The 27674-nt window shown below is 36.9% G+C and overlaps 1 protein-coding gene across 1 annotated transcript; it reads left to right on the top strand.

Annotated features, from left to right (window-relative positions):
* LOC107711667 (synapse differentiation-inducing gene protein 1-like) lies at positions 1 to 24430 on the top strand. The gene is made up of 5 exons (XM_016516688.1): positions 1 to 344; positions 487 to 678; positions 7203 to 7792; positions 19398 to 19535; positions 22817 to 24430. The coding sequence occupies exons 3-5, from the start codon at positions 7322 to 7324 to the stop codon at positions 22973 to 22975; spliced, it is 768 nt and encodes a 255-aa protein (XP_016372174.1). The 5' UTR covers positions 1 to 344; positions 487 to 678; positions 7203 to 7321; the 3' UTR covers positions 22976 to 24430.
* The last annotated feature ends 3244 nt before the right edge of the window (positions 24431 to 27674 follow it).

Raw genomic sequence — 27674 nt, 5'->3', positions numbered from 1 at the left:
TATTGTGTTTTATATCGGCTAGAGAGACAACGGAAAAACATCCACTGGACTCATGGTGCATATTTCGCGTCCTGTTTGGAGGCACGCACGACGGAAAGTCTGTTCACTCCGTCACTGACAGCATTTTCACCTTGTTCTCTCAGAACGAAACATATTGACTTTTATGGAACGGGAATTTACAGCTTCGCACAGCAATAATCCGACAAAGCTGATTTGATGAATTCATATAATAAAATCAAGGAGACCGAGAAAGATTTTTGTGTTTTTAAAGCTTCTGGCAAGAAAGTTCGCGCGGTCCTTAACAGCTCAACTGAAAGATGCGCGCGGACTCATACTACTATGAGGTGCGGTGTACAGTACCGGGCTTTTAAAGCTTTACTGTGTTACTGTCAGTAATTTTACCTGCTTTTTATCAGGTATTGCCCCTATTTAGTAAAGGTGGATATCTGTTGCTCGAGAACTGCTTCGACCACTAACGTTTAGCAGGTTGTTCTTTGTTTCAGTGCTCGTGTCCATCCTAAGAAATCAGAGGTGTTGTTGTTTACCGGCGATTCACGGGCTTCTGCAATGCGAGACTCGGATTCAAACCGTTTGACATTTCTTTGGAAAGCCAGTCGACTGTCAAATTGCCATTGAATCAAATCGAATGAGCCGGCACCTGGATTGCTGAGTCGCAAGGTAAGACATGGACATTTCCAAATATGAGGCTGAAATTGGTCGGTCGCTCGCATTGAAACTGTCTCCTGGAATGAACAGATATTGTCACTGTATCGTAAATACCTAGATGAATTACTGCTATGAGTTATACTGTAGCCTACAAATGTCTAAAATATAAGCAAGCCTTCGGCGAGAGTGTATTACAGTTTGAATACCTATAAAGTACATTTTTATGCTTATGTATGCGCTCTTGAGTGACAAGTTGAACATTGGACAGTTGTTTACAGATAGATCATACGCTTTTACTTATTTTATGTTGGCTAATTATCGTTATTGTACACATTGTTATATTTTATGTTGACGAAAGGACTCGAAACCCCGTGCTCGGATGCCAGAATTAACCTTTTTATTCCTCTATTTACTTTTCACTGCATGACACGCATAACTGATATGACAAAATCGTTTTATCGTTTTATGTACGATACTTCTGCCAGTTCAAATGTACAGCACCTGCTCTGTGTAGTACACTACACTGTACAGTTCTCAAGGAACATCCAGATGTATTATGCAAGCAAAGCATATACACATATATTCACATACATACAAACCAGCGTGTGTATACATTCATGCATTAATTTTCATCTTTGTGAATTTTAGGATTATGGATCATTCAGCTCTCATTCTCTGCTAGTTAAATGGTAATGGTATACTGCTATAGATGCCCTGTAATTATTCACTGTTGTCAAAGGGGAAAGGTACTCTGAAAAAGCAATTGTTCTCTCATCTTCCTACTCTGATTTACCCTTCATCCACTGGGTGCATGAGTCACGAGCCAGGATGTATGGTCATGAGTGAAACAACATCAACAGATAAATATGCAAATTAAATGAATACTAGAGTACAAATAGCCTCTTAGTATTACAAGTCCACATTCCTTTGTTCTTCCGGCCCTCTCTTGTAACAGCATTGTGCACAGGGAGGTTAAAGTGCATACACGAGTAACAAAAGTTTCCATTATCCATTTTACCCGACACATTAACACTGCTAAAGTGTTTTCAGCCTCTATTAGAATTCAGAAGGGCCGAGACTCATAAGGCTTAATTGACTAAGACACCGGCATGGGGATTTGATTGCACCCCAGCACAAGGAGGAAGGTGCTATAATCAATGAGGAATGAAGCATGTTGCACCTCTCGCTGTTTTGGATGCCTTGAGATAGAGGAGAAATGCTATTTACAAACTATAAAGGATTGAAAATGTACTCAATTAAAGCAGATTTGAAACAGCTTTTCTGCAATGGACAGATTGATTCAAGTATATCACAACAAGGACTATGAAGTGGTTGTTTGTCTGTTCTAATTCACTGTCAATCTGAGTGACTGCACCCAATAAGTGGTAGTTTTATTTGTCTTGCAAGAAAATGAAAACATTTGCATATTCATAATTACTGACGAAACCTTCTCTGTTGTGACCCTCCTCATTAGCGACTTTTATAATCACATTTAACCCTATTAGAGATAAAAACAGAACAGCTGAGATAAAAGGACTGTGTTTCTGCATATTGGTCTGATGTCACATGTTGACTGACTGCTGTGAATCTGTGTGGGCTGACTGGATTCTAATAGGGTTATTTAACCACGGTCATTTCAGTTTTACTTGTTCTTGGAATGTAAACAGCATTTTTTTCTATCATACTGTTTATTTCTACCTGTACGGATGCTATTCAGACTCTCCTTCTCACCTGACCTTGAAAAAGGATATTTGCACACTTAACAAGTGTTTCTAGAGATGCAAATGTATAATTGCACACACACACCACAGTCATGATAAATAGCTAAATATGATCACCATTTTAAAAAGATGTTTGCTATTTGAATGTTTCCGGGAAGGACTTTAATATTTAATCTTTTCAACTTCCTGTGATAAGGCTCCATACAAAACATTTTCATGAAGCTAAGAAAGAAAGTAGAAGAGAAATGCACAAGTTTATTGTGAATCTTAATGGGTCTTTAAAATGCTTTGAAGGACTCTCTGACTCAATTCTGTACTAGACAGTTATTTGTCATTTAGAAGACACTTTTTATCCTAAGCTGAATTGCTTCAGTCTAAATGATTAAATGAATCACAGCCAATTCTACTGTTCAAATGTTTCAACAGAGCAATTCTGACAAATTATAGCTGCCTACATACTTTAGCTTGCTCAACTGAAACTAGACATAACTATAACATCATCTATACAACAATATTGTCATGTGAAATTATGTAAAGATGCACAAAATTAAAATGCTAGCTGCCTTCTAAAATACCGTTCCATAAAACCCGGAATTCTGGTTCTCTGAAAAGTGTATTACATTTAATTTAGTGTCAAATTCAATTTAAAAAAATTGGACACTCATTATCAGCTGCTTTCAATTGAAAGAAATATGCTGTTTCAGATTCACAGCAGAGTGTGGAAGTGTATTCCGTAGGAATGAAAAAAAAATGTTGAAATTAAAATTCCACAATGATTTTCCGTCAATGAAAGACTCGTGTTCAACAATTTCTAAAACTGTAGCTGTAAACTCAGTTTCTAACCTCTCAGCTATGAACAACAATATATGCTTACATGTTTCATAGGCCAAGCTCTGTCTCCCTTTGTCAAGAAATGCTTTAAGGCCATGTGAAATTTCACATTTCAAAGATCCCAATGGCAGTTAGAACCTGGGGGATTTTTTTTGCTGTTTTCAATTGCCAGGGTGGTGCAGACTATAAGCAGAGTAGCAGAAATGGAAATTAGGTCTGCTGTGACATGCTAATGCCGCTCATACTGGCATACATGCAGAGTTTGGGCAATTTTAGCATGGCCTCATTTTAATTACGAAGAACAACATGAAATAATGCTATCAAATGATTAATGACAAAAAGAATGAATTGCATTTGAATTTAATAAGAAAGCACCATAAATTATAAAAACAAATTAAACTAATTTTATCATTTAAAAATAATTGACATTTTACAATAATATTGGATAATTAAAAAATTTAATAATATTTACAAATATACATTTAAGAATAAATAAAAGCTGTAGCTGTCGTTTTATCTATCTCATTTATTTTTGACGTTATACAACTTAACTGCTTCAGTCTTACATAAAAAGCCACAGAGTTCATGCACACACTGTTAATTCTCTATCACTAGTATCTTTAACCACAAATAGACCTTGTTTTATTTAGGCAGGACAAGAAATGATAACTAGCATGGGAGAGGAAACAAGTGGATGTCAGGAATGGATCTGCAGCAGCCACTTTGTTGAAGATGCAGGTCGAAACAGTCCAGGAAATCGATGCAGCGAGAGAGAGAGAGAGAGAGAGAGGGAGAGGGAGGGACAGAGAGAGGGGTTGACATTCAAACTGGGAAAGCTCCTAGAATAACTAATCATCAATCTATTCCCTAATTCATAATTTGATCTCTAGAGACTAGAGCCTCTTTTCATTAGTTAGCTCTGATGGTGTAGTATTATTGCACTGGGAGACTGTGCTCAGTAGATGCTGACTGTGTTGAAATGTGTATTGAGAATTGGGGGAGCTCAAACAAACTGTGAAGCATGAAGTCAGCATTCCTTGACGCATGATCCAACATTTGACAGTCCACAGAAGGCATTGGCACAATCAAATCAAAAGCTCAGAAATAATCTGCTTTCTATCTGATTGTGTTGCTATTTTAATCACAGATTAATGAGGAGAAGGTAAGAGTGGGCACGCCAACCACTGCAGCCACGTGCCGTTTTCTAAATCACAAGAGAGATATGACAGGATTTAGATCTGAGTACAACCGATGTGCTCAGTTCAAGAGCATCATAAACCTGCGAGACTATTTAACTTCACATCAGTCACACATTAAAGATACTGATATATATTAGTCTGAGGCTCAGACAGCACACCTACGGCCCACCCACTGACTGTCTGATATACACTGCACACAAAACTGGAAAGCAGTTTCTCAATCTGGCAAAGCTTATCTGATTGGCTGACTTTACATCGCTAAGGGCACAGAAGTTTTGTTTAATCAGTCCACCAGGAAACCAAGTCATGTTTACAATGCCAGATTGATGCAATGTGGAAAAACTAATCAATGATTAGTGTAACGAATCAGCTCATGAGGAAATATGAATAATTAATCATAACTAGTTATAATTAATTATAAATATTTAGATCCGCTGTAGATATTTAGCTGACCTCTCAGGGTCAACTGTCTGTCAATTCTAAGAACTAAAGATTCTTAGAACACTAATATGTTGCATAGGTATAAACATATAATATACACTCTCAATTAGATCATCCGAATACTAATTCATAGATACTAAACATGGTAGAGTTATATATATGTAAGCTGACAGGAGTGAGTGTTTCGATCATAAGCCTGCATAAAACAGTATAAAATCTCAAAGACAACATACACGATGACCTGAAGTATATGTGTGTTCATTCAAAGAAAGGTTTTCCTATGAATTAATTAGTAGAAAAGTCCATTTCTACTGTGCATTTTGCCTCTTGCTATGGAAAATGCAGTGAGAGTCTCTCTGCTCACATTCCTCTGGGCAATAAACCCAGTGATATCCGCGTTGGTTGCCATGGAACCAGGGGCCTGTTCGGCTTCCTGGGGTGTTACGCATTTCGGGGGGAAGGGTCCATAGGTCCTCATATGGCTTGTTAACTGAGGGGTGTTACAGAGTATTTGTTAAATCTAGCTAACAAAATATATATTGTGTGTTTGATTGGTCCAGACGCTACATTAGTGACAAAATCTTTGAAAGATACACAGACATTTACTAGATTTCTGCAAGCAGAAAGTTTTTGTAAAAATGTTTATGATTAATTGATGATTAACTAATTGTAATTGCTAAAAAATTTATTGATTCATCAGTCCATTTGAGCACAAATGCGTTTCGTAATCATGCGAGCAGATGGTGGAAACACTGCCTCAACATGAATACAGTCATAGGAAGCTAGAATGCACCACAGCTGACACGCTGCATGTCATGACAAAACCTGCAGTAAAGTAAAAAAATTTATAAATAAAAAAATTAAAAAATGTGCATTGCTGTAGCTTAGACAGTATGGCACTATGGTTTGATTCGGAATGCATGGTAAATTGTATACATTCAATGCAGTGGAAGTCATTTTGGATCAAAGTTTCTGCCATATGCTTAAATGTAAATGATTGATAATAGACTATGCACACCAACTGCCTACATATTTCTGCTAAAATCTCAGTGTGAAAAACTTGTTGCGTCTTTCCCAAAAAGACTCATGGCTGTATTAGATCAAATGGGTGCTTCTACTAAATACTGAGCATTTTTCAGTTTTTCTTTTTTAATAAATTTGCAAAAATGTCAACAATTCTGTGTTTTTCTGTCAATATGGGGTGCTGTGTGTACATTAATGAGGAAAAAAAATTAACTTAAATGATTTTAGCAAATGGCTGCAATATAACAAAGAGTGAAAAATTTAAGGGGGTCTGAATACTTTCCGTACCCACTGTAAGTGTCTGGTATAGTATTCTCTCATAGTGGACTGTTATATTTCTTATAACTGCCATAAATAATTACATGATGTTATATATATTATTAACTATATTAAACATAACATTTTATTGAGTCAAATATAAAGGATTATGAAAATTGACAATGCTTGTTTTCTGAGACATGTCTGTGAAATAATCTGTTTATTACTTTTACACAGAGAGAAATCTACACAAATTGTGCACTATTGCCACTGTTTTCTGTACAGTCATTCACAAGATTGACGTCCCATTATTACTTTTTCATGCCAGTCTATTATTGTAAAATAAATAATGTCAGACACAAAATATCATAAAATAAAATTGGCATAAAGACAAAAGAAAATGACATAAAATTACTGACATAAAATGACAAATAAAATCTACAATGTGTACCAGACATGCCATTTAGCCAAAGGTCTGCCTATGTAGGACTAACTACATATTTCCTCCTCAGTTCAATTCAATTCTGGATAGCCAGTTAGGCATTTAAGATGGGTCATTGGCCATGTTTGGGTTTGCCTTTGTAACAAAGATGTCTACTTTACCTTCATGGCATATGAACTCTCAGGCATGCTCATGCGGCAGGGTTATCAGTGAGTGTCATGGGGCAGCAGAATGAAGTTAATTGAAATCTGCCTGATAACCACATTTTATCAGCTAAGTGGAGAGGAATGGGACATAATGGTTTTTGAATGTGTATAAAACAGCAGAAAACCAGAGAGAAAAACACTCTCTCTTAGAATGACATGTACAGTCACTCACTATGTTGCAAAGCCCCTAAATCTGCATTATTTATGTCACAGTCCCTAATAAGCGTCTTCATAGATCAACTGTAGCTTAAGCCACTCTTTGTGCCATAGACATCATTGTGTTAACTGCATGGCTGCCTTCCTACTGCCCAGCACCTGTCTATCCTGGCAGTTCGGTCTTATTAAACTTTCCTCTGCATGTGCTCAATAGTCCATGTCTTTTCCTCACTTCTCTCTCCTCTCACTCCTCCTACAGCTCACGGCCTATTGAACACATTAGCACCTGACACATCAGTCCAGCCAAGGTCATCGCTCCTTCTCTTCATTCTCCATCCGGCTGTTAAACACCGAGTCCCGGCACTCTGCTCTTCTACAATGGAGAGCCTAAGTGAGCTTCAGAACCCTCTTCTGGATAAGAACAGCAAGCATATGGTGATGGCCGACTATGGCTATGGGGGAGACTTCCACAGCACCAAGTATCAGGAGAACATTATAAACTATTTTGTGACTGGTGGAGGTGGAGGAGGTGGCGGTGGAGGTGGGGTTGCGGTCACGGGAGGAAACGGCAATGCTAGAGCCCAGCTACTGGATGCCACCTCGCTTCACTTGGCGGTGGAGGCCTTTTACAAGCCTAACTTCATCCTATACAAGGACGACGTGAGCGACAAGGGCAAGGATTACAAAAACGAGTGCTGTGAGACCACCTTCATGGAGAAGAAAGACAAGGACGTAGCGGTGGAGACCCCCAGTACGGAGGACCCGCAGGCTAAACTGCTGGATGAAAACGAGGTAAAAATCCAGACGGTGTCTTACGAGGTGGAGGAAGAGGAATACGTGGAATATGAGGTAAGGTTTCTTTGAAGATGCGGAGCCATACTTGTGTTGTTTTGTACGGCTGGATTAATTCATCAGGTCCTTGACAGGTGGCCTTAAAGCGTCGCAGCTCAATTCTCCCAGGGAACACCAGCTTCTAGTTATAGCCTACTCTACAATATAAGACCCTATTTGGAAAGGCTTCACATTTCAAAAGACTGCTCTTCAAAGATTTAATTTTCTATTTGGGGTTTGAAATTGCTGTAAAACATCACTTTATGCTCTAGCAACATCTGCTGGCTCTATTGGATCATGTGTGACAACTACCACATCAATTTCTCAGCAGATAGGCAAGAGCTAATGAGAGGGGTTGGGCAATGTTCAGTGCTGCTGATGGGATGTAATGGTGCTGGATGGGGGACCGTCACCCTTGAAGCTCAGCGAGAGTAGTATGTATTCAGGTCATGTCCAGGATTCTGGGCCTTTCGGAGTCCCACAATGGATGTAGTTCCATGCTGAGCAGCTCCGGCGCTCGCTGTGGTTGTCTGATGATATTAAAGACATTCTCTGCATGTGGGGATCGGGACCTCTGCCCATACGGTGTGGTATATCTTCATGATAAGTGCTGTGGTTTACACTACAGTACATTACAAAACATAGAAATGAATTTATCCCCCTAAAAGTTAAGCATATAATGTGAACAGAACCAAACTGAACAATTAAAGTAATCTAACAAACAAACAAAAAAAACAATGCTAAAAACTAAAATTGTTTTTAAATGTTACAAGTGTCATTTCAGTTATCATCCATAAAATTAAAACACGATGAGTGGCATTTCTCATCACAGCTTTCCATTGATCACAGCATGTGGCATAGTAGGCAATGTAAAGGTAACTAGGGATGCCCCAACATTAAAATTCTGCCCATAATTAAATTATTAATGTTTTTAAGGTAATATAAATGTAAAAATAGAAGAAATGAGCATGTGCATTTAAATATCCAGCACCAACACCAATAATTTTTATCACAATGTTTTCTGCAAAATGATTTTCCCAAAAATTAGCACAGATGTGAATGTGAATAAACAAGACTCCAGATTCCATCTGGGGCCGAGTTATGTCAAAAAAAAGTCATTACAGTGAGCAAGTGTGAGATCAGAACGATTCATCTGAATGGCTAATGATCAATTGGGTTCACACAGTGTCTTTACATCTCATAATTCATGAGCATTCTTTGAGAGATAATTCTACAGTGCAGTAGTAACATCCCTGTGACATTGAGGCTTGTGTTTCTTCATTTGTATTCTATAGCTTTAAGATCCCTCTGTTCTTCCTCTGTGGCAATGATAAAGTGAACTCGGGAGTTTGCCTCTAGAGACACCTCTGTTGTTCCCATTCTTGTTCTTTATACTGAGTGTTGTGAAATATATCTTGTGTGTAACAGAAAAGTGCGAACTGTGCCTTAGTTGTCCTCACTCTTGGAAAGTACACACACACATCTGTCAGAGCTTCTCATTTGAGGGGGGGATTGACAGCAGATCTCATTTGGACGATCTCCTCTGGTCGAAAAGAGCCAATAATGGTCCTAATGTTTTAGTTTAGAACAGGATGTTATGAAATCAGGATTTTATCTTCTTAAACCACAATGTGATGCTTTTAAAGCCAATTTAGTTCACCTCACCTCACACTTTACCAGCGTTGCCCAGTACATAGGCCTACTACACCATGTTACAGCACAGTATGGATATGAAATGGATATCCATTTTTCACACAGTATATTATAATGTTATGATGCCAAAATTCACTTTTTGTATTTAAATATAGGAGCAGTATATACATCTGTACTGTCTGTAGTTTTAAACACAAGGTGTTTTAACAGTAAGGACTGATTTTATAGTTTTCTTTTTTATTTAGACAAAACAATACAGAACTTTAATATCATCCATTTACAGATTATTGGCCTTAACATAAAAATAATTATCAGCTTATCAGTGTCAGGCAGAATTGTAATATTGGTGCATCCCTAGTAACATTAAAGGAGAGCTGGGATGAGAAATGTCACTCACCATACAGAACAACATAATATTGGATATTCATTTTGAGATCTGCTAGATTCCTTTTAACAGTATTCTTAACTTTAAGTCAGCATTAGATGACAGTAAAAGTAAATCTAAATGTAAAATTGGGAAAAAATGGGCATTAAAAATTAAAATGTCCAATACTGATCCAACATAGACCAATACAAAAAAAAAAACTTGATTATCAGCCCATATCTTATATGGTACGATCCCTAGTGTGGAAATACCTTGTAACCTAGTATTTCTACCATTATCTGTACCATTAACAGGTCTGGGTATCTGTGGATTTTTTTCCATCATTGGGTCTTTTTATTCCAATTGACCATATGCACGGAGCGTTCTTTAGAACTTCCATATAATGATAAGCAAGCTCGTAAACTTCCGGTGAAGCGTCATTTGAAGTTATGGTATATATAGGTAGAGACCCTTGAGACCCTCACAGAAAACACTCCTGCCTCATACGTGTCAGAAACTGAAAAGCAAAATAATTGTACATTTAAATGCTGACAACGAAACACTATCGTAACGGTTTAGGTTAACTTTAGCTAGCGATGCTATCTCGTAAACTACATCATAATGGTATTCTTGATAATCAATAACTTACCTTCATAGTCATGAACACATTTTTAAAACACTTATAATATTTTAAAGCCTTTATTATTTCTCAAATCTACAGCTGTGCAGTAGTGTTAATTTTGTCAGCTATTTTCAATTTTAGTCTTAGTCCTATGTTAAATGTCCTTGTTAGTTTTTATCATATTTAGTCAACCTTATCCTATTTAGTCAGGTTTTAGTCGACTAAAAGTCTCAACATTTTAGTCTAGTTTTAGTCAAAGAAAATCTAAAGTATTTTAGTCTAGTTTTAGTCAATGAAAACTTGATATTTTAGCAATAAGATTATTAATTAACCATACAGCAGCATTAATTTTGGCAGCCATTTTTAATTTAGTCTTATTCTTACTCAAATGTACATTTTAGATAGATTTAATCAACCTTGTCCTGTTTTTGTTTAGTCAAGTTTAAGTCAATGAAATGTATGAGCATTTTAGTCAGGTTTTAGTCAAATTTTCATCATGCTGTATAAAGGTTAAACTGATCAAAATTATTTTTGCTCAAAATTATAATCGTAATTTTTGTTGTCATTTGAGAAATTTACTTTTGCATTTCAGATATTGCACTTTCACCAGTAAGCACAAATCAATAGAATGTATGGTGTGTATCATACATGGTGTATTTGACCTCATCTAGTGTACTGATTTATTATAGGCTTTTTATTATATAAATAAATACCAAAGACTTATGCAATCTCTCTGTCTACATTATGAAAATTGCTAAAACAAACGAAAAATATTATAACAGTGAAATTGCAAGTAATTCCAAATGGCAATAGCCTATTTCTCTATTAAAACAACAGCGGCTGAGTGCATTTATTCAGCGACCACAATCGCAAACAATATAGTCGAGATCTCATGACAGAACACAGACCGGCTGAATGACGCTTTTATTTAGATGCTAAACTCCAGCTTGTTTGTCTGTGTTTTCAGATCATCGGCGGTGGCGCTTCCGCAATGAGAAGCGAGCGCGTGGTTGCCAGATTGCTTAAAATAAGCAAAACACCGGGCAGAAAAATGTATCCTTATAACAGCGAAACTCTGATTTGGGGATTTGAACTTTGATATATCTGGCAACCGCACTCATGAAAGCTTGCATAGTAGGGGCATGTAGCGCAGTCAGCAATAACATTTTGTCTCCTTTTTTTGACGAAAATAAAAAGAGGTTTTTGGTAAAGTTTATCTTTTTGAATACATTTTAGTCTCATCTTATTTCGTCAATGAAATTGCATGTTGATATAGTCTTAGTTATCGTTTATTGACCTTATTGTCGTCTGGTCTTCGTCTCGTAATGGAAAAAAAGCTTGTCAACGATCATTTTTTGTCATAGTTTTCGTTAACGAAATTAACACTACTGTGCAGTAAAATTCACTTTAAAGATTCACTTTTCATTCAGAAAGATGACATGAAAAAATGTTCCAAAAATGTCTCCTGGTGGAAAACAAAAACTTTTAAGATTAAATTGACATAAAATTACTATTATAACCAGTAGATGACAGCAGAGGATCACTCATTTCAAGTTACCATTTAATCTCCCTTTTTTCATGTCTTGCTTTTGGATTTATTATGAAGTGCCTATTATAACAAATGTTTGTACTTTTACTGTATTGAATTATAAAGCATAGCAAGTGCAGGAAGTCACAAAGTCTCATGTCATTTAAAAAAATAAATAAGCACAGACACCAACATCCTAGAAGGGTAAATAATTTCAATACCTAATTAGTTAACTACAACATAAATTAATTATTAATGGTATAACAATTAAATAATAATGCATTAAAAATTTTGAAATATTTTTAGATTTAATTAAAAAACTAAATTTTTTAAGTTTTATCTTTAACTGTAGAAGCTGCTAAATATATTCGGCCAACAGACTTGTGGCTGCTGTAGTTTTGTTACTCTGAATTTAGTCTGAATCACTTAATGCACAGCTCTGTTTTTGACATCAGCTCGTCAGATGTTTTGCTCTGTCCGTTGCTACAGTCATCACTGTCAATCATAGCAATGACTCGTGGCACAATTTAGCGGATTCACTCACTTCATTTTTTGCACTCGCGTTTGTCATTCCTGAAACTGTATACGTGGACGTTTGGTTCTATTAGACAAACAAAACTTTTCTTCAAATTGTGAATGGATTATGTAGAGAAACCGAGCAAAGGGTGCTTCTCTTATAGCACAGTTGATTTTGACAGTTGACCGGAAATGACTGAGCTGGCTTATCTTAAACCAGGAAGTAACCGTGCATATAGTCAAATAAGTGTATGTTTTCAATATGATCAATTGTAGATGCCCTAAAGTTGATTGTCTAATGATCTAACAGCTGAAGTGCTTTTGATGATTGGCAATCTGCAGCACTGAACTTTCCACTCAATAATATCATTAGTTTCTTTTGCCATCCATTTGATAACATCTGCCATCGCACACCATCTGTGTTACTCTGCCATGACGCCGTCAAATAAATAATTGTCTTTCAGTTGTTAGTGCAGTCATTATATTTAGGCAAAGTTTTCAGAGAATGTGCATGTGTCCAATTGGTCAAACTTTGTTAAATAATAGGAAAAAGCAGACAAAACATCCAAAAAATAGTTTATCTCTCAAATTTGATCCCCTGTAGAAAACATAACTGAATCTTTTCTCTTCCAAGAGCTGTTTACCACCAAGAGCCATAGGGCACATTTCTGTCGCAGTTGTGGAGATGTTTTAATTTAATTTACTAGGCATAGAAATATTTTGCTATGATGATTGACTGTGAAAAAGCAGAAAAGGCTGCATTGGGTTTTCTGTGTACAGTTGTATACTGTCAATCTGTCTTAATTTCTCTTTCCGCCTTGCAAACAAACTCTCACAGTTGAAATGTGGCCTCACAAATATGTCCTTTATGACAGAAAGAAAGACGAATTTTCAAGTTCTTCAACCTCTAATCATATTCTGCTGAAGCTTTGATGCATCTGCAGTTTCCGTGCCGGATGCCAGTCTCGAGATGAATTTCAGGGCCATGTCAAAACATCAGCTGCGTATGTGGTTTTATATAAAGCTCCTAAAAGACATGCAATAAAGCAGCCTTCAGGGAGCAAGCTAAAATCAAAATTTTCAAAACGAATTTTGAAAACATCATAATGCCAATATAAGTTTGTGATTTCCAGACTTAACTGGGCGTCATTTTAAAAAAATTTGAAAATCTGTGTGAAATTTTTTTTGAAAAATCATTCAAATCTGGTTGTACTCGTGTTTCCACAGCATCAGAGCCGAGCGCAACCGTTACATTGAACAACTAATGGTGTTTCTCTTACGCTCCTCTGTAGTCTAAATGAAAAGCTCTGGCACCAGGCAATCAATTAGTCTTTAAATTATTAAGACCCACAGAACTCTGTCAACACTAACCCATTCTTAATCTCATTACTGCTACATTGTGGGCGAGAGGGTACGCGGAGTTCCCAGGTGATCAAAGGCTATTTACACAGACTGAAGATAAATTAGCTTGCTGTGTATTCCAGTTGATGGATAGGTTAGCAAGAGTAAACATCGCAAAATGTATAATTGTACTAATGCATCTCAGTTAGGAGGTTGCAAATATCTATTACACAAGTTTATCCCAGGCTTCTGTATCAAATCGAGCCCAAGTACCCATAAATTACTACTACAGCCTTGAACTTTTTAAAATAATATTTCTTTAAAGATCTATGATATGAACAAGCATTGTCCATCAAACATCAGTTCAATCAGTGGATCCTGGGACAGAAAAGTAATGCCTTTGGAAATATGGAATGGAAAAATATGTGGCACATAATTATTATTCTTTTCACCTTTTTCAAGCCCACATGTCAGCCTGATTATTTGCTCAGTGATTGAGAATCCCATCATGGACCTTGAACACGGTCATGCCATATGTAAGTGTGGTGGGGTCTATAAATCAGCCCGGGCTTATTAACAACTCACTAAGTCAGTATTTTTTATTTGTCTGGTGTGCGCTAGTCATTAATCAAACCCCCTGATGTATTATATCCTCATGACCTGCTCCTGAAATGCTGCCAGCACCTGGCATGACACAACTTAACTACTCTGTGCCATGAGCCAACTGCTTATAATCTCTGAACACAGTCCCTTTAAAAATTAATGTGGCTGTTTTCAGCCACCTGCCGGGACAATGACCCCCGACGACATCGCTGATGCAGTTACTTGCCCCTTTGTTGGGATATAATTGCCTCGGAGAGCTTTTCACCTGACAGCTCTTTTATTCCAGGATCCACCTCATCCCCCCACCCCCCACCTTTCCATCAGTTTACCGGTTGCTGTTCAGATCGCCTCATTCACTTTCCATCCTCAACATCAATTTCCATTTGTGCAGCTCTCCCTACAGACTGCTCGAAGTCAGACAGATGTGAAGGGAGACTGCGGCAAAGGAAGAATTAATAAATCCTTGTGTTTGTGCAGTTCGGAATAAAACTGTACTATTTGCGTTTTGCTTTATGAAAGGGCAAAAAGTCTGGTCCTCATTGCACCTTATTCTGGCCAAGAACCATCCGCTTGGACAGGAGGGGTCTGCCTGAATTCAGAAAACAAAACAGAATATAAAGTTTTGTTCATGCATATTTGTTCATGCATATCAAACAAAAATCTGATGCTATTAGCCTTGCAAACTTTGGCAAATACTACAGTTCTTTATCAAAAGTGCTCATTATATAAACCCGTTACCTTATTAAAAAAATAACTGGGCAGCACTCCGACATAACAGCCGCAAACAACAATTATCCATGTCCAAGCTCTTTAGAAAAATGGAGATAAGAAACTAAATTGCCAAATTTGAAAGAACAGATGTTGCTGAAGCTATGAGACAGTAAAAATAATGGTAAATGGTATCACACATTTAGAGGTTTTCCTAGTCACAGTGCCCCCTAGCAATTTAATAAAAAATAAATTTAATAAACACTCTACCGCTCAAATGTTTGGGGGCAGTAAGATTTTATTTAGAAAGAAATCAATACCTTTCAGCAAGGATGCATTAAATTGATCAAAAAAGTGACAGTAAAGACATTTCACAAATGCTGTGTTGAAGTGAAAACTGGAGTAAGGGCTGTAGGAAAAGTCAGCTTTGTCATCACAGAAATAAATTACATTTTAAATATATTAAAATAGAAACAGTTATTTTAAAATGTAATAATATTTCAAAATATTATTGTTTTACTGGTTGTTGTTGTTTTAATAAATTAATGTACCCTTGGTGAGCATAAGAGACTTTCAAAAACATTTTTACAAAATTTTAACAGCCACAAACTTTTGAACGGTAGTGTATAAATATAAAATAAAATAATCCAGTATAATAAAATAATACAGTAGGTTTCCTGCACCTTTAGCGTTTAGACTTCAACAAACACCCAGCCAATCAGACCAAAAGTGTGGATTTCAGTCAGCTCTTGCCACTTTTGTGTGCAATATGCATCAGATGGTCAGTGAGCAGACTATGGGAGGTCTGTGGTCATGCCATCTGATGATAATTTCAGTTTAACATGAAACAATTTTACTCCTATTACATTGTGATGGAAACGTGTTGGACAGAGTAACTGGAATTTGGATAGATTTGATTAAGCAGCTAATTACAAATGTATATGGATTCAATTTCCTCTGTGGAAAAGGAGCGCACTCATCCAGAGCCCTCACACATGACACACACATAATAAGTTTGAAAGTGTTGACATCGATCACCTTGAAAATGAGATGAAGTTCTATTAGCTGACCGATGGATCGCAAAACAGCAGAAAAGACAGAAAGGGGGAGAAGGACAGGGCTCATCGTGCTCATGCTGGGGGAGGCATTTTGGTAACATAAATTACACGCTTTCCTTCCTGTGCCTCCTGCCACCCTGAAAGGATAAAACCATCCATTAATCTGTCATTACCTGTCAGGAAACTGGCAGGCAGTGACAGCATCTGCCGTCATCCCCCCGCCCACCCTCTTTCAGGAGAGGCACCTGAGAGGAAGAAGGTGGGCTTATCGGGGGCCAAGCTGTGGGACACTGGCTCTGGAGCTTAACCATTTTACACTGCTGGCAGATTACTCACATTCAGCTTAGATCAGTAATAACATAATGCACAAATTTCATGCCTTTCAGCCGAACGCAGAGATGATGAGATTGTTTTTGACTTACCTGTTTTTATTCCATTTTTTGGATAGTTCAATGCATTAGGCATTTGAATCCATGCAGGATTCTGAAAGAAAGACATTTGTACATGTTCTGTCATTTTTAACATGTTGAAAAAATTTCAGGCACCATCAGTTGGAATTTAAGCGTATACAGATGAACAAGCTAAAAAAAAAGTGTAAATTCATACAACTGTCATTTGATTCATCTGGTCATACACGCTTCTGTACGGCTATCAAGTGTATAGACTTCTAATTTGTGCACGGGTTATCAGAACTCACACCATGTTTGCCTGGCATAACTTTCTATAATTTGTCACGAATAGTAAGATAGCCTAGTTAAAACTAAATACCCCAATTCAAACACACCTAAATCACACCTAATGACTTCCATTTCAAATTCTGAACTTTCGATTCATCAAAGAATCCTTGAAAAAAAGTGTTTCACAGTTTCTGCAAAATTAAGCGTCACAAGCATTTTCAACTTTGAGGATAATAATAATAATAAGAAGAAATGTTTCTTAAGCACTAAATCAGCATATTAGAATGATTTCTGAAGGATCTTGTGACAGTAATGGCTGCTGAAAATTCAGCTTTGACATAACAGGAAAAAATTACATTTCAAAATATATTAAAATAGTTATTGTAAACTATTTTACTGTGTTTTTAATCACAAAAGGTAGCCTTGGTGAGCATAAGAGATTTTACACAAAAAAAGTGAAAATATTACCTACCATAAACTTATGAACTGTAGTGTATGCACTATATAGCCAATTTATACACAATATCAATAATTTAATACCAATAAAAAAACAACAAATAATATTGCCTGACAATCAATAGTTATGGTACCAATATACTGTGCATCCCTATAGTCACTATCATTTGATTGTTGCTGCAGAGATCTACAGTTTCAGAAAAGTACAGTATGCCACATCCTCCAAAACCTAGCACTCAAAACCAACCCACAACAAAAGGAGTTGCACTGTGCAAATTGCTTTCAGCACTGATTTTGTGGGTGCGTTTGCAGAGTTACGTGATAATGTAACTATTTTGCAAAGTGAATCGGGTGCTAAAACTGTGCACGTAAACGATGCTATCAGCAGGCAGTTCATTCACGAGCTCCCCCGCATTGTTTCAGTTTCAAGAACTAAACTGCTTGTCCACAGCACACAGTAGACCGACTAACAAATGCTCTTATGTAACGTCAAGGTGTTCGGCTATAAGCAATGATAAAAAGTGTAGGTTTGACGACTTGTTATATGGACTGATATTTGTCAGATTTCTTAAGCATGAATGACAACAAGGAAATGTCAGTTTCCTCAGTTTCTGAAACCCAAACACAAAACAGTATTTTGGCTTTTGCCAAAAGATGTACCAGACCATATAGCAGAAAACATGACAATATCCAAGTGCACAAGCCACTTCACCCCCTCCTTATGGAGAAATCCAATCTAACATCTTATGTTATTTCATACAGACGTAGGCCTATTATTTTCACAGATAAAACCCCTGTGACAGAGCTATCCTTCACCACTGATGATTGCAGCATATTGCTATGAATCAGTACAGAAATATTTTCCTAACAGCTTTCCTCTCGGCACACTCTTCACGAGGCTGCGATATTTTTAGTTACTCAAGTGAATCACTAGAATCAAAGGAGAGAACTGACAAATAACGAAAAATGCTACAGAGATCCAATGCAAGCTCTGTGAACAACACATGTATCTCAACATTGATTATCACAGAAAATAAGTTTGATATTTGACTCCAATAAAAAAAAAAAGAAAGGAAAAAATTAATGAAAATTGGGCCAGCGAACTTCATAATTTTAAGTACACTAGCACTCAAAGGTTTAGGGTCAGTAATATTTTTTTAAAGAAATATATATTTTTATTCAGTGAGGATGCATTAAAATGATCAAAAGAAATTACTTTTACATTTTTACAAAAATTCTACTTCAAATAAATGCTGTTCTTTGTATTCGTATTCATCAAAGAAAAAAATATCATTGTTTCCAGAAAAAAAAAAGTAATTTAGACATGCAACTGCTTTCAACATTTATAATAAAAATACATGTTTCTTAAGCAGCAAATCAGCATATTAGAATGATTTCTGAAGGATCATTGACACTGAAGACTGGAGTAATGATGCTGAAAATTCAGCTTTGCATCACAGGAATAAATATATTAAATAGAAAACGGTTATTTAAAACTGTAATAATATTTCACAGTATTACTGTTTTTAGTGTATTTTTGTATTTTTACAAATAAATGCAGCCTTGGTGAGCATTTTCTTTCAAAAACATTAAGAAACCTTACAGACTCCATATTTTTGAACATATTACTTTAAGAGACAATATTTGTGACGAGTGGGGGCGGGGCCGAGAGCCGTGGGAACGGAGCGAGGCCGGTGGAGTAATTGATAATGAGCGACACCTGCACCACTCACCGGTCTCGAGTCTCACGGAGGAGCTCCGGAAGGATAAAAGGGAGGAGTGACGACCGTGTCGAACGAGAGAGAACCAGGCCTGGAGTTTATTTTGTGTTTTGGTTTTTGTTTGTGCGCGACAGTCGTCCGCGAGGGGCTGTCGCGCTATTTTGGGTTTGTTTATTTTATTAAAGTTTGTTTAAATGTCCGCCGGTTCCCGCCTCCTTCTTCCCGTGACTACGAATGACGTTACAATATTGTTTTTATAGTTTTTGACTTTTAACTTCTATTAAACCCAAAACAATCCTGTAATCCAGACTATAAATACAACACTTGTGAACAAATTGAAGTAAGCTTACTGAATCTTCTTAATTTCTCTTTATAGACAGATTACTCCAGCGACAGTGAGAGCGAGGACAACTTCATCGTCATCCCTCCTCGTGATCACCTGGGCCTCGCTATCTTCTCCATGCTCTGTTGCTTCTGGCCTCTGGGCATTGCTGCTTTCTACTTTTCTCAGGGGGTAAGTGCAGAGCCCCCCGACCAAATCCACAGTCTAACCATTAAGCCTGCTAAGAATCTGCTATAACACAAGAGACAGACCAGATGAATTCTTCACCACTTTTTCATATGTGCCCTGCAAACAAGCTTGCAGTCTCATTGAGAGAAAAGAGTTTGTGATCTCTTTCAGCTTCCTCTAATACAGAACAGGTGCCTCATTATAATACCCATCATACGAGCAAACAGCTCTGCTTGTGTGACTGCAGAATTATCATGCACTTCTCTAATATACATAGTATAAACATGAATGTACTGATCACATGGGTGTGACAAGCATGGGCCCTCTGATGCACGTGTTTTCAGCTCCATTTTCACATTCGGAGCAGAAGACATCTATTTTTCTACTTCAGAATGAGCCTTTTTATTCTTATCTATAGTTTAGTCCGTGGCAGACACGGCCAGAGTGAATTATTTTGTCAGGAGCTAAGTGAATTCTCCCAGAGTAATTATGATGATGGTGGTGTTGTTCAGTGAAGGTTCCCCAGAATGCAACTTGTGTGTGTGTGTGTGTGTGTGAGGAGGATGGAAATGAGATCTGGTGAAAATGTGAATGTTTTTGCCCTGTCTCCTGGCTGGGAATATTCCTCCGAGAACATCCTGAACAGATTTTCTCACCTTCCCCGCGGCATAGGGTTGAATGTTTATGAGAGATGTCGCCAACCATTTTCCTCCAACTCCTCCTTCCTCTCAGCATCAACCTCTGTCTCACTCCTACAGATTGAGAAAATGACTTTGTCTTCATTTTATAACTAATCAAGCACTTGGAATTGTAGAGGACTATTATGTATAGGAATTGTATAGGATGTTGATATAAATCAATATTAGTCCTACAAAGGCCATGACACTGATCATCATTCTGTTAGAACTTAATCAACATTTAGTTAAATTAATCAGTTTTTCACATTTAAACATTTAAATTTTTAAAGATAGATAGATAAATAGATATATAGATAGATATTGAAAATTTTAATACATATAAATGCCACGCAGAGATGTCCAAGAATATGTTTGAGTGTAAAAACAAACATAAATGTATGAATCAATTAATTGAAATGGACAGTTTAAATAATGAATTGTAACATACAGTATTAAAATGCATATTTATTTGAGGTCTGCTTAAAAGTAACAGTATTATTCAATTATTCTTATTAAATTAAGTAAGCATTAGTTAACAGCAAAAATAATCTAATTATAAAAATAAAGGAGCAGCATCAAGAAATATCCTATATCGACCAATATTGAAAAACTAAAAGTGTATAACAAGTTAAAATAAAAATATAAATAATATAAAAATTTGTTACAGTAAGAAAGATCATGAAACTAATCTAATGACACACACCTGCAAACACATTGTAAATATGTAATATATCTCCCAGCTTTACTGGAAATGTTTGCATAAGTAGATGTGTCTTCAAATTAAAAGATAAAAACAAATGTGCAAAAACATGTTAACATGGCATCTCAGCTGGTGTACCAGCACTGGTGTGTCCAAACAACCCATTATTGACTGTCACAAAGCGTAGGAGTGAAAATCAATAGTGTTTTCCCTGGACTACAGGGTCAGATGCAGTGACAAAGAGAGCAAGATGCCTCCCACAGCGACAGCCATGTGTGACTGGCAACTCTTTCCACTTTCTCTTGAGAATACTAAAATAGACACTAGATTCCAAAGGGTCATGACACAATCACACAGAGCGACTGTTCAAAGCATGTTTGCTTGCTTACAAGTAGCGGACACCATGCTGTGGGGAAATAATACAACGTTGTGCATAATAGAGTCGGTTTAGTTATCTCCACGTTGTACAAAAATTCACCCCGTTAAATTCATGCAGCCCTTGAGCCATGTTTTTGGTAAATGAGCATCATAGTAGAACTTAATTATTCATTTGAACGGGGAAATGTATTAAATAATCTATTACATGGGGCTCCATAGGCCTCGCTATTAAAGAAATTAAGGCAGTGTTATGTTTCTTTTTTGAACCTAATAGCTCTCAGCACAGCGTACTTCAAGCACGGGGTTAAATGGAAACTGCAAACATTAGATAAGGCCATTTCATTGGCGTTTCAAGTCACATGTCATTTCTTTAAAACGCTCAGGGGGTAATAGTACAAGACTGAGTGTTTTACTCTACCAAGCAACTGTGTTCCTATTTATCGAGAGAATTGCAACAGCTGCATCATGAGCAAAATTGTATTTTCTTCTGATCTCTGTATCATATTTGGCTTATCCCTTCTGACACCGATGTTTATAACAAGAAAGAAACAATGCGAGAAGTTAGTTGACGAACAGAACACCTGTGCAATGCCGGCTACTGCTTTCCCTCACGTCTCTGTTGCATCACCGATCATGACTGAAACCTCAAGGTGTTTTTTTTAGTAAAGTTTACAAGGAAAGAAGCAGGGACAAAGCAAATGAAAAACAAAAATATCAAGTGTTCCCAATGGAAAAATCAAAGATCTTTAAAGAAGTACATAAACAGTACTACTGCTGTGTATATTTACTGAAACTGAAACTGTTTTTAAAGGGTATTTGTTCAATTTGCAATTAAAATAGTTTATTTTGATTGGTCAATCATGGCATTTAGAAGTCAAATATTTCTAAATAATGCTCAATATCATAATAGTCAAATATAATGCTCTTTCATTTGGGTAAGAATGGCTTTTATGCATTCTCTTTTAATACAACCCAAATTAGGACATTGATAATAATAATAATATAAAATAATAACAACAACAACATAATATAATTGCAGTCTTTGTCTTGTTGCTAGGGTGATTGTTTTCTATGTTTTAATGGATCATTTTAAAATAAAAAACTTTACATTTGAAACATTTTCTAATGGTAATTTTGAAAAGATTTATTACATGATTAAAGGTATATAAAGGTCTTTTTATTCTTCAGTGATATTCTGAGACACGTTAAAATGGTGATAAATAAATGATAAATGTAGTCTAAACCGCAAAAAGGCAAAAGGCAAATCTGAATCAGTGTATATGCAGTGAAATGGTATATTTTCTTTGTGACACTGCCCTTCAAAGTGGGTCGAATGGATTTTTAAAATGTTGTAAACGTATCGCGTTTGTCTCGGCACTGTGCGTAAGAACATGTCTGATATTCCATTCAGCCCTCAGCATCATCAAGGAAGCACTATATAGTTCAATGCAATTTACCCTCGAATGGAAGACAGGTCAATGTATCCTTTGATCTTGCTTCTTTCTCTCAGCTCCCTTTCTTTGTTCCAGACCAGCAAAGCCGTGACCAAGGGAGACTTCCCATTGGCTAGCATCGCATCTAGACGAGCCTTGTTCCTAGCCGCTCTCTCCATCACCATTGGGACGGGGGTCTACGTGGGCGTGGTGGTGGCCCTCATCGCATATCTGTCCAAACCAGGCCACATTTAGCACAGCCAGGAGAGGGCTACATGACTCCACGATACTACACAACCGCCTCTGAACGTCTTTTTCTAAATGTCTCATTCTCATCCCTCCCCGTGGACTGGCTGTCCACCCAAATCAGAGAAAGGGATGAACCAGAAGAGGATGAACCAGAAGAATAATATATAAATGTAAGCTTCACCTTGTGTCACACCACACTGGATAAAACTTAACTAAGTCTGAGAGCAGTTCAGGTGAAGAATATAAACTATAGACAAATAAGCAATCCAATTAACCAAACCCAAAGGGAAGCTATTCCAAAGGACACATGTAAGGATCAAAAGGGACTAAGTGCCCTTGGATTTGTTTTTTTCCCTTTCCAACTGTGCTTCTTTCCAAACCTGAAAGAGAAGTCAAGCCGTTCTCAGTTTCTCTCTCTCAAACCCTGTATATGTGTGTGGCCCAATTAAACCAGCACTGCTGAATATACCAACTGCAGTCTGTGAGCTCCATTAAAAAGGACAGAATGTTGTCCAAAATAACACAGCTTTGTATGTTTTAATAAGTGAATGTGGAGTTCAAACAACTTAACTTAACTTAAATGCTTATGATCATGATACAGAACTACAGGACAAGAAATAACTATCAAAGACAATGTGGTCCACCTCTATGAATTGAAATTCATCTGTGAAATTCAGCATCACTTATACACAACCTGTATGTCGTTCCCACTTGTTTAGGGCTCTATACTTTGTGTGTAAATTCTATGTCTTTTGTTTTGTCCAAAGTCCAAATCTTCATTTTGACCCAACACATGCTGCAGGAGTTGTGATGGTAGAAGAAAAAAATAAGTAAACATGGATGAAGAACAAGGAAAACAAGTGTTTATTTTATATTGGTAAGGATTTGCTTGACTTTAACAGATTCTCTTTTACTCCCAGATGTCTGAACTGAATATAAATGAAACGACTTTACACGTGGATGGTATGGCGATGTGTCCTTTCACCGCCCAAATGCACCACTTAATGTCCCTTGTGATTTAAAAAAATCTTCAGAGTTGGCAAAACTCAAGACAGATGGTCAAAAATGTGCAATATACTATCCTCAAATCCTAAGATGGCTGTTTGAACAAAAAGGGCAGGTTTAGTTTTCAGGTGAAAGGGACTCAGATTGAATCTATTAATAATGTATTTGATGTCTCTGAGCTCACAGGCATGGGAACGAACACACAGGGGATGTTGAGTTAAAGGTCGACTAGTCTATTTCGACAACAATGGAGACTGAATCTGGTGTAGTCATCCACATAAGAACTTCAAAACTTGAAAACTATGGGTTCTTCAATGGCTAGGTAGTGATTCGAGGCTTGACTTGAATTCCTATGGTACAGACCTCATTTGGAAGCTGGTAGAAATGAAACTGGCCACATTTTGAAGTTAGCCAATTGTACGTAACCTCCTAATTGCTTCTCATGGTGATTTGAAATGTCCAATAGTATTGAATACCCTGATTCTACACAAGTTTGCATATTTACAGTGTGAGGCTTTTAAGAGGTTGGATTCACAAAATATTCCTAAGTATAAAAATCTTTGTGCTATTTTCTTCTCTTTTTTTCAACTTAAGTATCATCGTAAGTAACCTCTTAAAGCAGGGGTCACCAAACTTGGTCTTGGAGGGCCGGTGTCCTGCAGAGTTTAGCTCCAACCCTAATCAAACAACACCTGAACCAGCTAATCAAGGTCTTACTAGGCATACTAGAAGCTTCCACGCAGGTGTGTTGAGGAAAGTTGGAGCTAAACTCGGCAGGACACTGGCCCTCCAGGACAGAGTTTGGTGATCCCTGTCTTAAAGTTAGGCTAAACTCAAATCTCAAAGTCTGTCATTTTATTCTTAAGAAGAAAAAAAAACTAAGATACTCTTGAGAAAATTCTTAAAGTGCATTTTAATAAACTTCTTAAGAACCTTCTTGACTTTTTTCTTAAGTAGATTTTCCTGCCCCAGGAGTAGGCACAAAAACATAATAGCTGACATCATGGAACTTATAGGTTGCAGATGCTTTTTGAATTCTGGAGGAGCTTATTCACAAGGACTTAAATATGTGTAGAGAAATGTTAATTGTGAAAAGAGCTAACTGGTAAAGCTCATGCTTTACAGTCTTCATGTAAAAGTGCGAGTACAAAAGGGACGTACTGAGCAACATTTGTACTTGCACTTCTGTTGTGAGAGTTAAGAAACTTCTGCCTGGAGTTAAGTATCGTTATTGCTATTATTATTCTGCTGAATTATATCAATGCGTAAAAAGTGTAACCTGGACACTGTAATATAAATTGTAAACAGATGCAATTGATAAAAATACATTATCTTGAATAAAAGTCAAATAGTTCAGGGAAATATTTCAACAGGAGGACAGGTTTCTATTGTTGTGGTGCTTTTGTCAAGGTTAACAGATTTACTCATTCATTGCCAGTGCTGTAATCTGAAAGATGTTGGTGAGAATGAATTCATTGAATCACCAAGCTTTTATTAGACAAGATTAAGCAGAAATGAGGGTACGGTTGAGGATTTTACAGCTAATTCACTGTTCATATCTGTGCCGTAGGAATTAATTACCCTTAAAGGGATAGTTCACCCAAAAATGAAAATTACCCCATGATTTACTCACCCTCAAGCCATCCTAGGTGTAGATTACTTTCTTCTTTCAGACAAATACAATCAGAGTTTATAATAGCAGTGAATGGGGATAATAGCAGAGATTTTTTTGAAGCCCAAAAAAAGTGCATCCATCCATCATAAAGAGTACTCCACACGACCCCGTGGGGTTAATAAAGGCCTTCTGAAGTGAAGCAATGCGTTTGTGCAAGAAAAATATCCATATTTAAAACTTTATAAACTTAGATTAATTTGTTTGTATAGGGGTTTTATCTGACTGCTGTTTTTTTACTTAAAAGAATTTACAGCAGTTGGCAGGAACACCACTGAGCAAAAAAATAAAAAAATAATATTAATACTCAAGACAATAGGAGAAATAAGAAAATTACTAAATTCAAAATATTCTTCAAAAGTTACTCTATAATAATTACACAGTGTAATTACACTGAAAACTTACAGGAAGAACAAATAATAACGCAATGTTTCACCAATTCCGGTGTAACAAAAAACAAAATCTTAGACAGTGATTAATAACAGAAAAACACTGGTTGAAAACCAGTACGACACACACACTCCCAAATAAATTACTCTGGAGTGAGCACAACCAAAAAGTTATCTTACACACTTGATCAGGCCGTATAGACGAAGTACGAAAGAATACTGAAAGAAACCTTTTTTTTCTTCTTCACCAAAATACTGAAACCTTATACAAACACGGAAAAAAATAAGGTACTGACACAGTAAAGAATACGGTAGTGCTATGGTACAAAGAAGAGATAAAAGAAACACATTAATAAAGTCATCTCATCTTTGCTCTCACAATAACCACATTTTTCACATGAACACACATTGTTAAACATTAAAACAAGAGTTTTAACAGGATTGATAGCATTTGTACAATTCCAGATAGTAACACATGACTTGAACAAGAAATACTGAACTTACACTGGAAATTTCCACTATCACCCGACATGAGGTTCACGCGGATCACACATGATCCGATCTCATCTACGGAGAATTAAACGTCAAAAGTTCACAAACAGGTCTCTGGTTCCCACGGATATCAAAGAAAAGTTTTACAGTAACATTTACCCAGAAAGACAGCATCATTTCATAATAAATCGTCCCGATGCCAACACCACGACATGGCACTCGGCTGCTTCATCGGATTATGACAAAATGGCTGTTCTGGTCACGCACATGCAAACAGGAAATCTCGCGAGCAGAGATCGTCGATCTCTTAAAGGGGCCATACACAGTTTCAACACACATTGGAAACATGCTGTATTTATACCTCTGGCCACATTTATAAATCCTCGTTTTGTGACCGTTGTTTTGTTTTGCTCTCTCCTCTGCGCTTCTGTGTTAGACACTTCTCACCGGAGCTTGCGCTACGCTACATCCTATGTCCTATTTTTGTGTGAACTATCCCTTTAATGCTTAATATATGGCACCAAAATGAAGCTCCAAATACTCCAAAATTAAGCACCTGAGAATAAACTAAATTCTCATACCAGTCATATCAGAACTTTTGTAGGTTTTTATGCAAACACACCACCCTACATTCACATACTTGAAATAGTATGTAGCATAATGCACAACAGGAAAGAATAATGCCTGGATGGTTAAATGCAAACCTCTGCTGCTTCCTCAGAGCCTGTGATGCACAGCACACACTAAAGACCTGCTGGTTTTGTTGCGGTCTTTAGCAAATGCATTTCCACTGCAACCACCGGAGCACAGAAAGCCAACATGGGACACTTGCAGTCTCTCAGCGCTGGTCATGCATTAGTCATACCTGACATTTACGGTTCACAATTAGCTTCCCATAATGGCTTTTTTCGAGGAAGTGTCTAGTCTCCAGAGTATAGCTGGAAATAGCAAAACAGAATCAGTTTTTACAAATAACACTGTACGCTACTTTGCAGCCACTGAGGCTTGACCAAGCAAATCTTTGCTATTTTTAAGTGTAGTGAAAATAAAATTAACGTGGGTTACAAACTACAAATTAGAGTATTACACTTGCAAAAACTCAAATTGGCTGTAATAAAAATGGTTTTCACTTTCCATCAAGGTCTCA

This window comes from Sinocyclocheilus rhinocerous, unplaced genomic scaffold (assembly GCF_001515625.1).
Source record: "Sinocyclocheilus rhinocerous isolate Xijiao unplaced genomic scaffold, SAMN03320098_v1.1 scaffold1169, whole genome shotgun sequence".
Lineage (NCBI taxonomy): Eukaryota > Metazoa > Chordata > Actinopteri > Cypriniformes > Cyprinidae > Sinocyclocheilus > Sinocyclocheilus rhinocerous.
This window is presented reverse-complemented; position numbering and strand designations above follow the sequence as displayed.

Coding starts and splice junctions, on each gene's coding strand:
- LOC107711667 (XM_016516688.1), top strand. CDS start 7,322: ATGGAGAGCCTAAGTGAGCTTCAGAACCCTCTTCTGGATAAGAACAGC. Junction 7,793..19,397: donor AGGAATACGTGGAATATGAG/GTAAGGTTTCTT, acceptor TTCTCTTTATAG/ACAGATTACTCCAGCGACAG. Junction 19,536..22,816: donor CTTTCTACTTTTCTCAGGGG/GTAAGTGCAGAG, acceptor TCTTTGTTCCAG/ACCAGCAAAGCCGTGACCAA.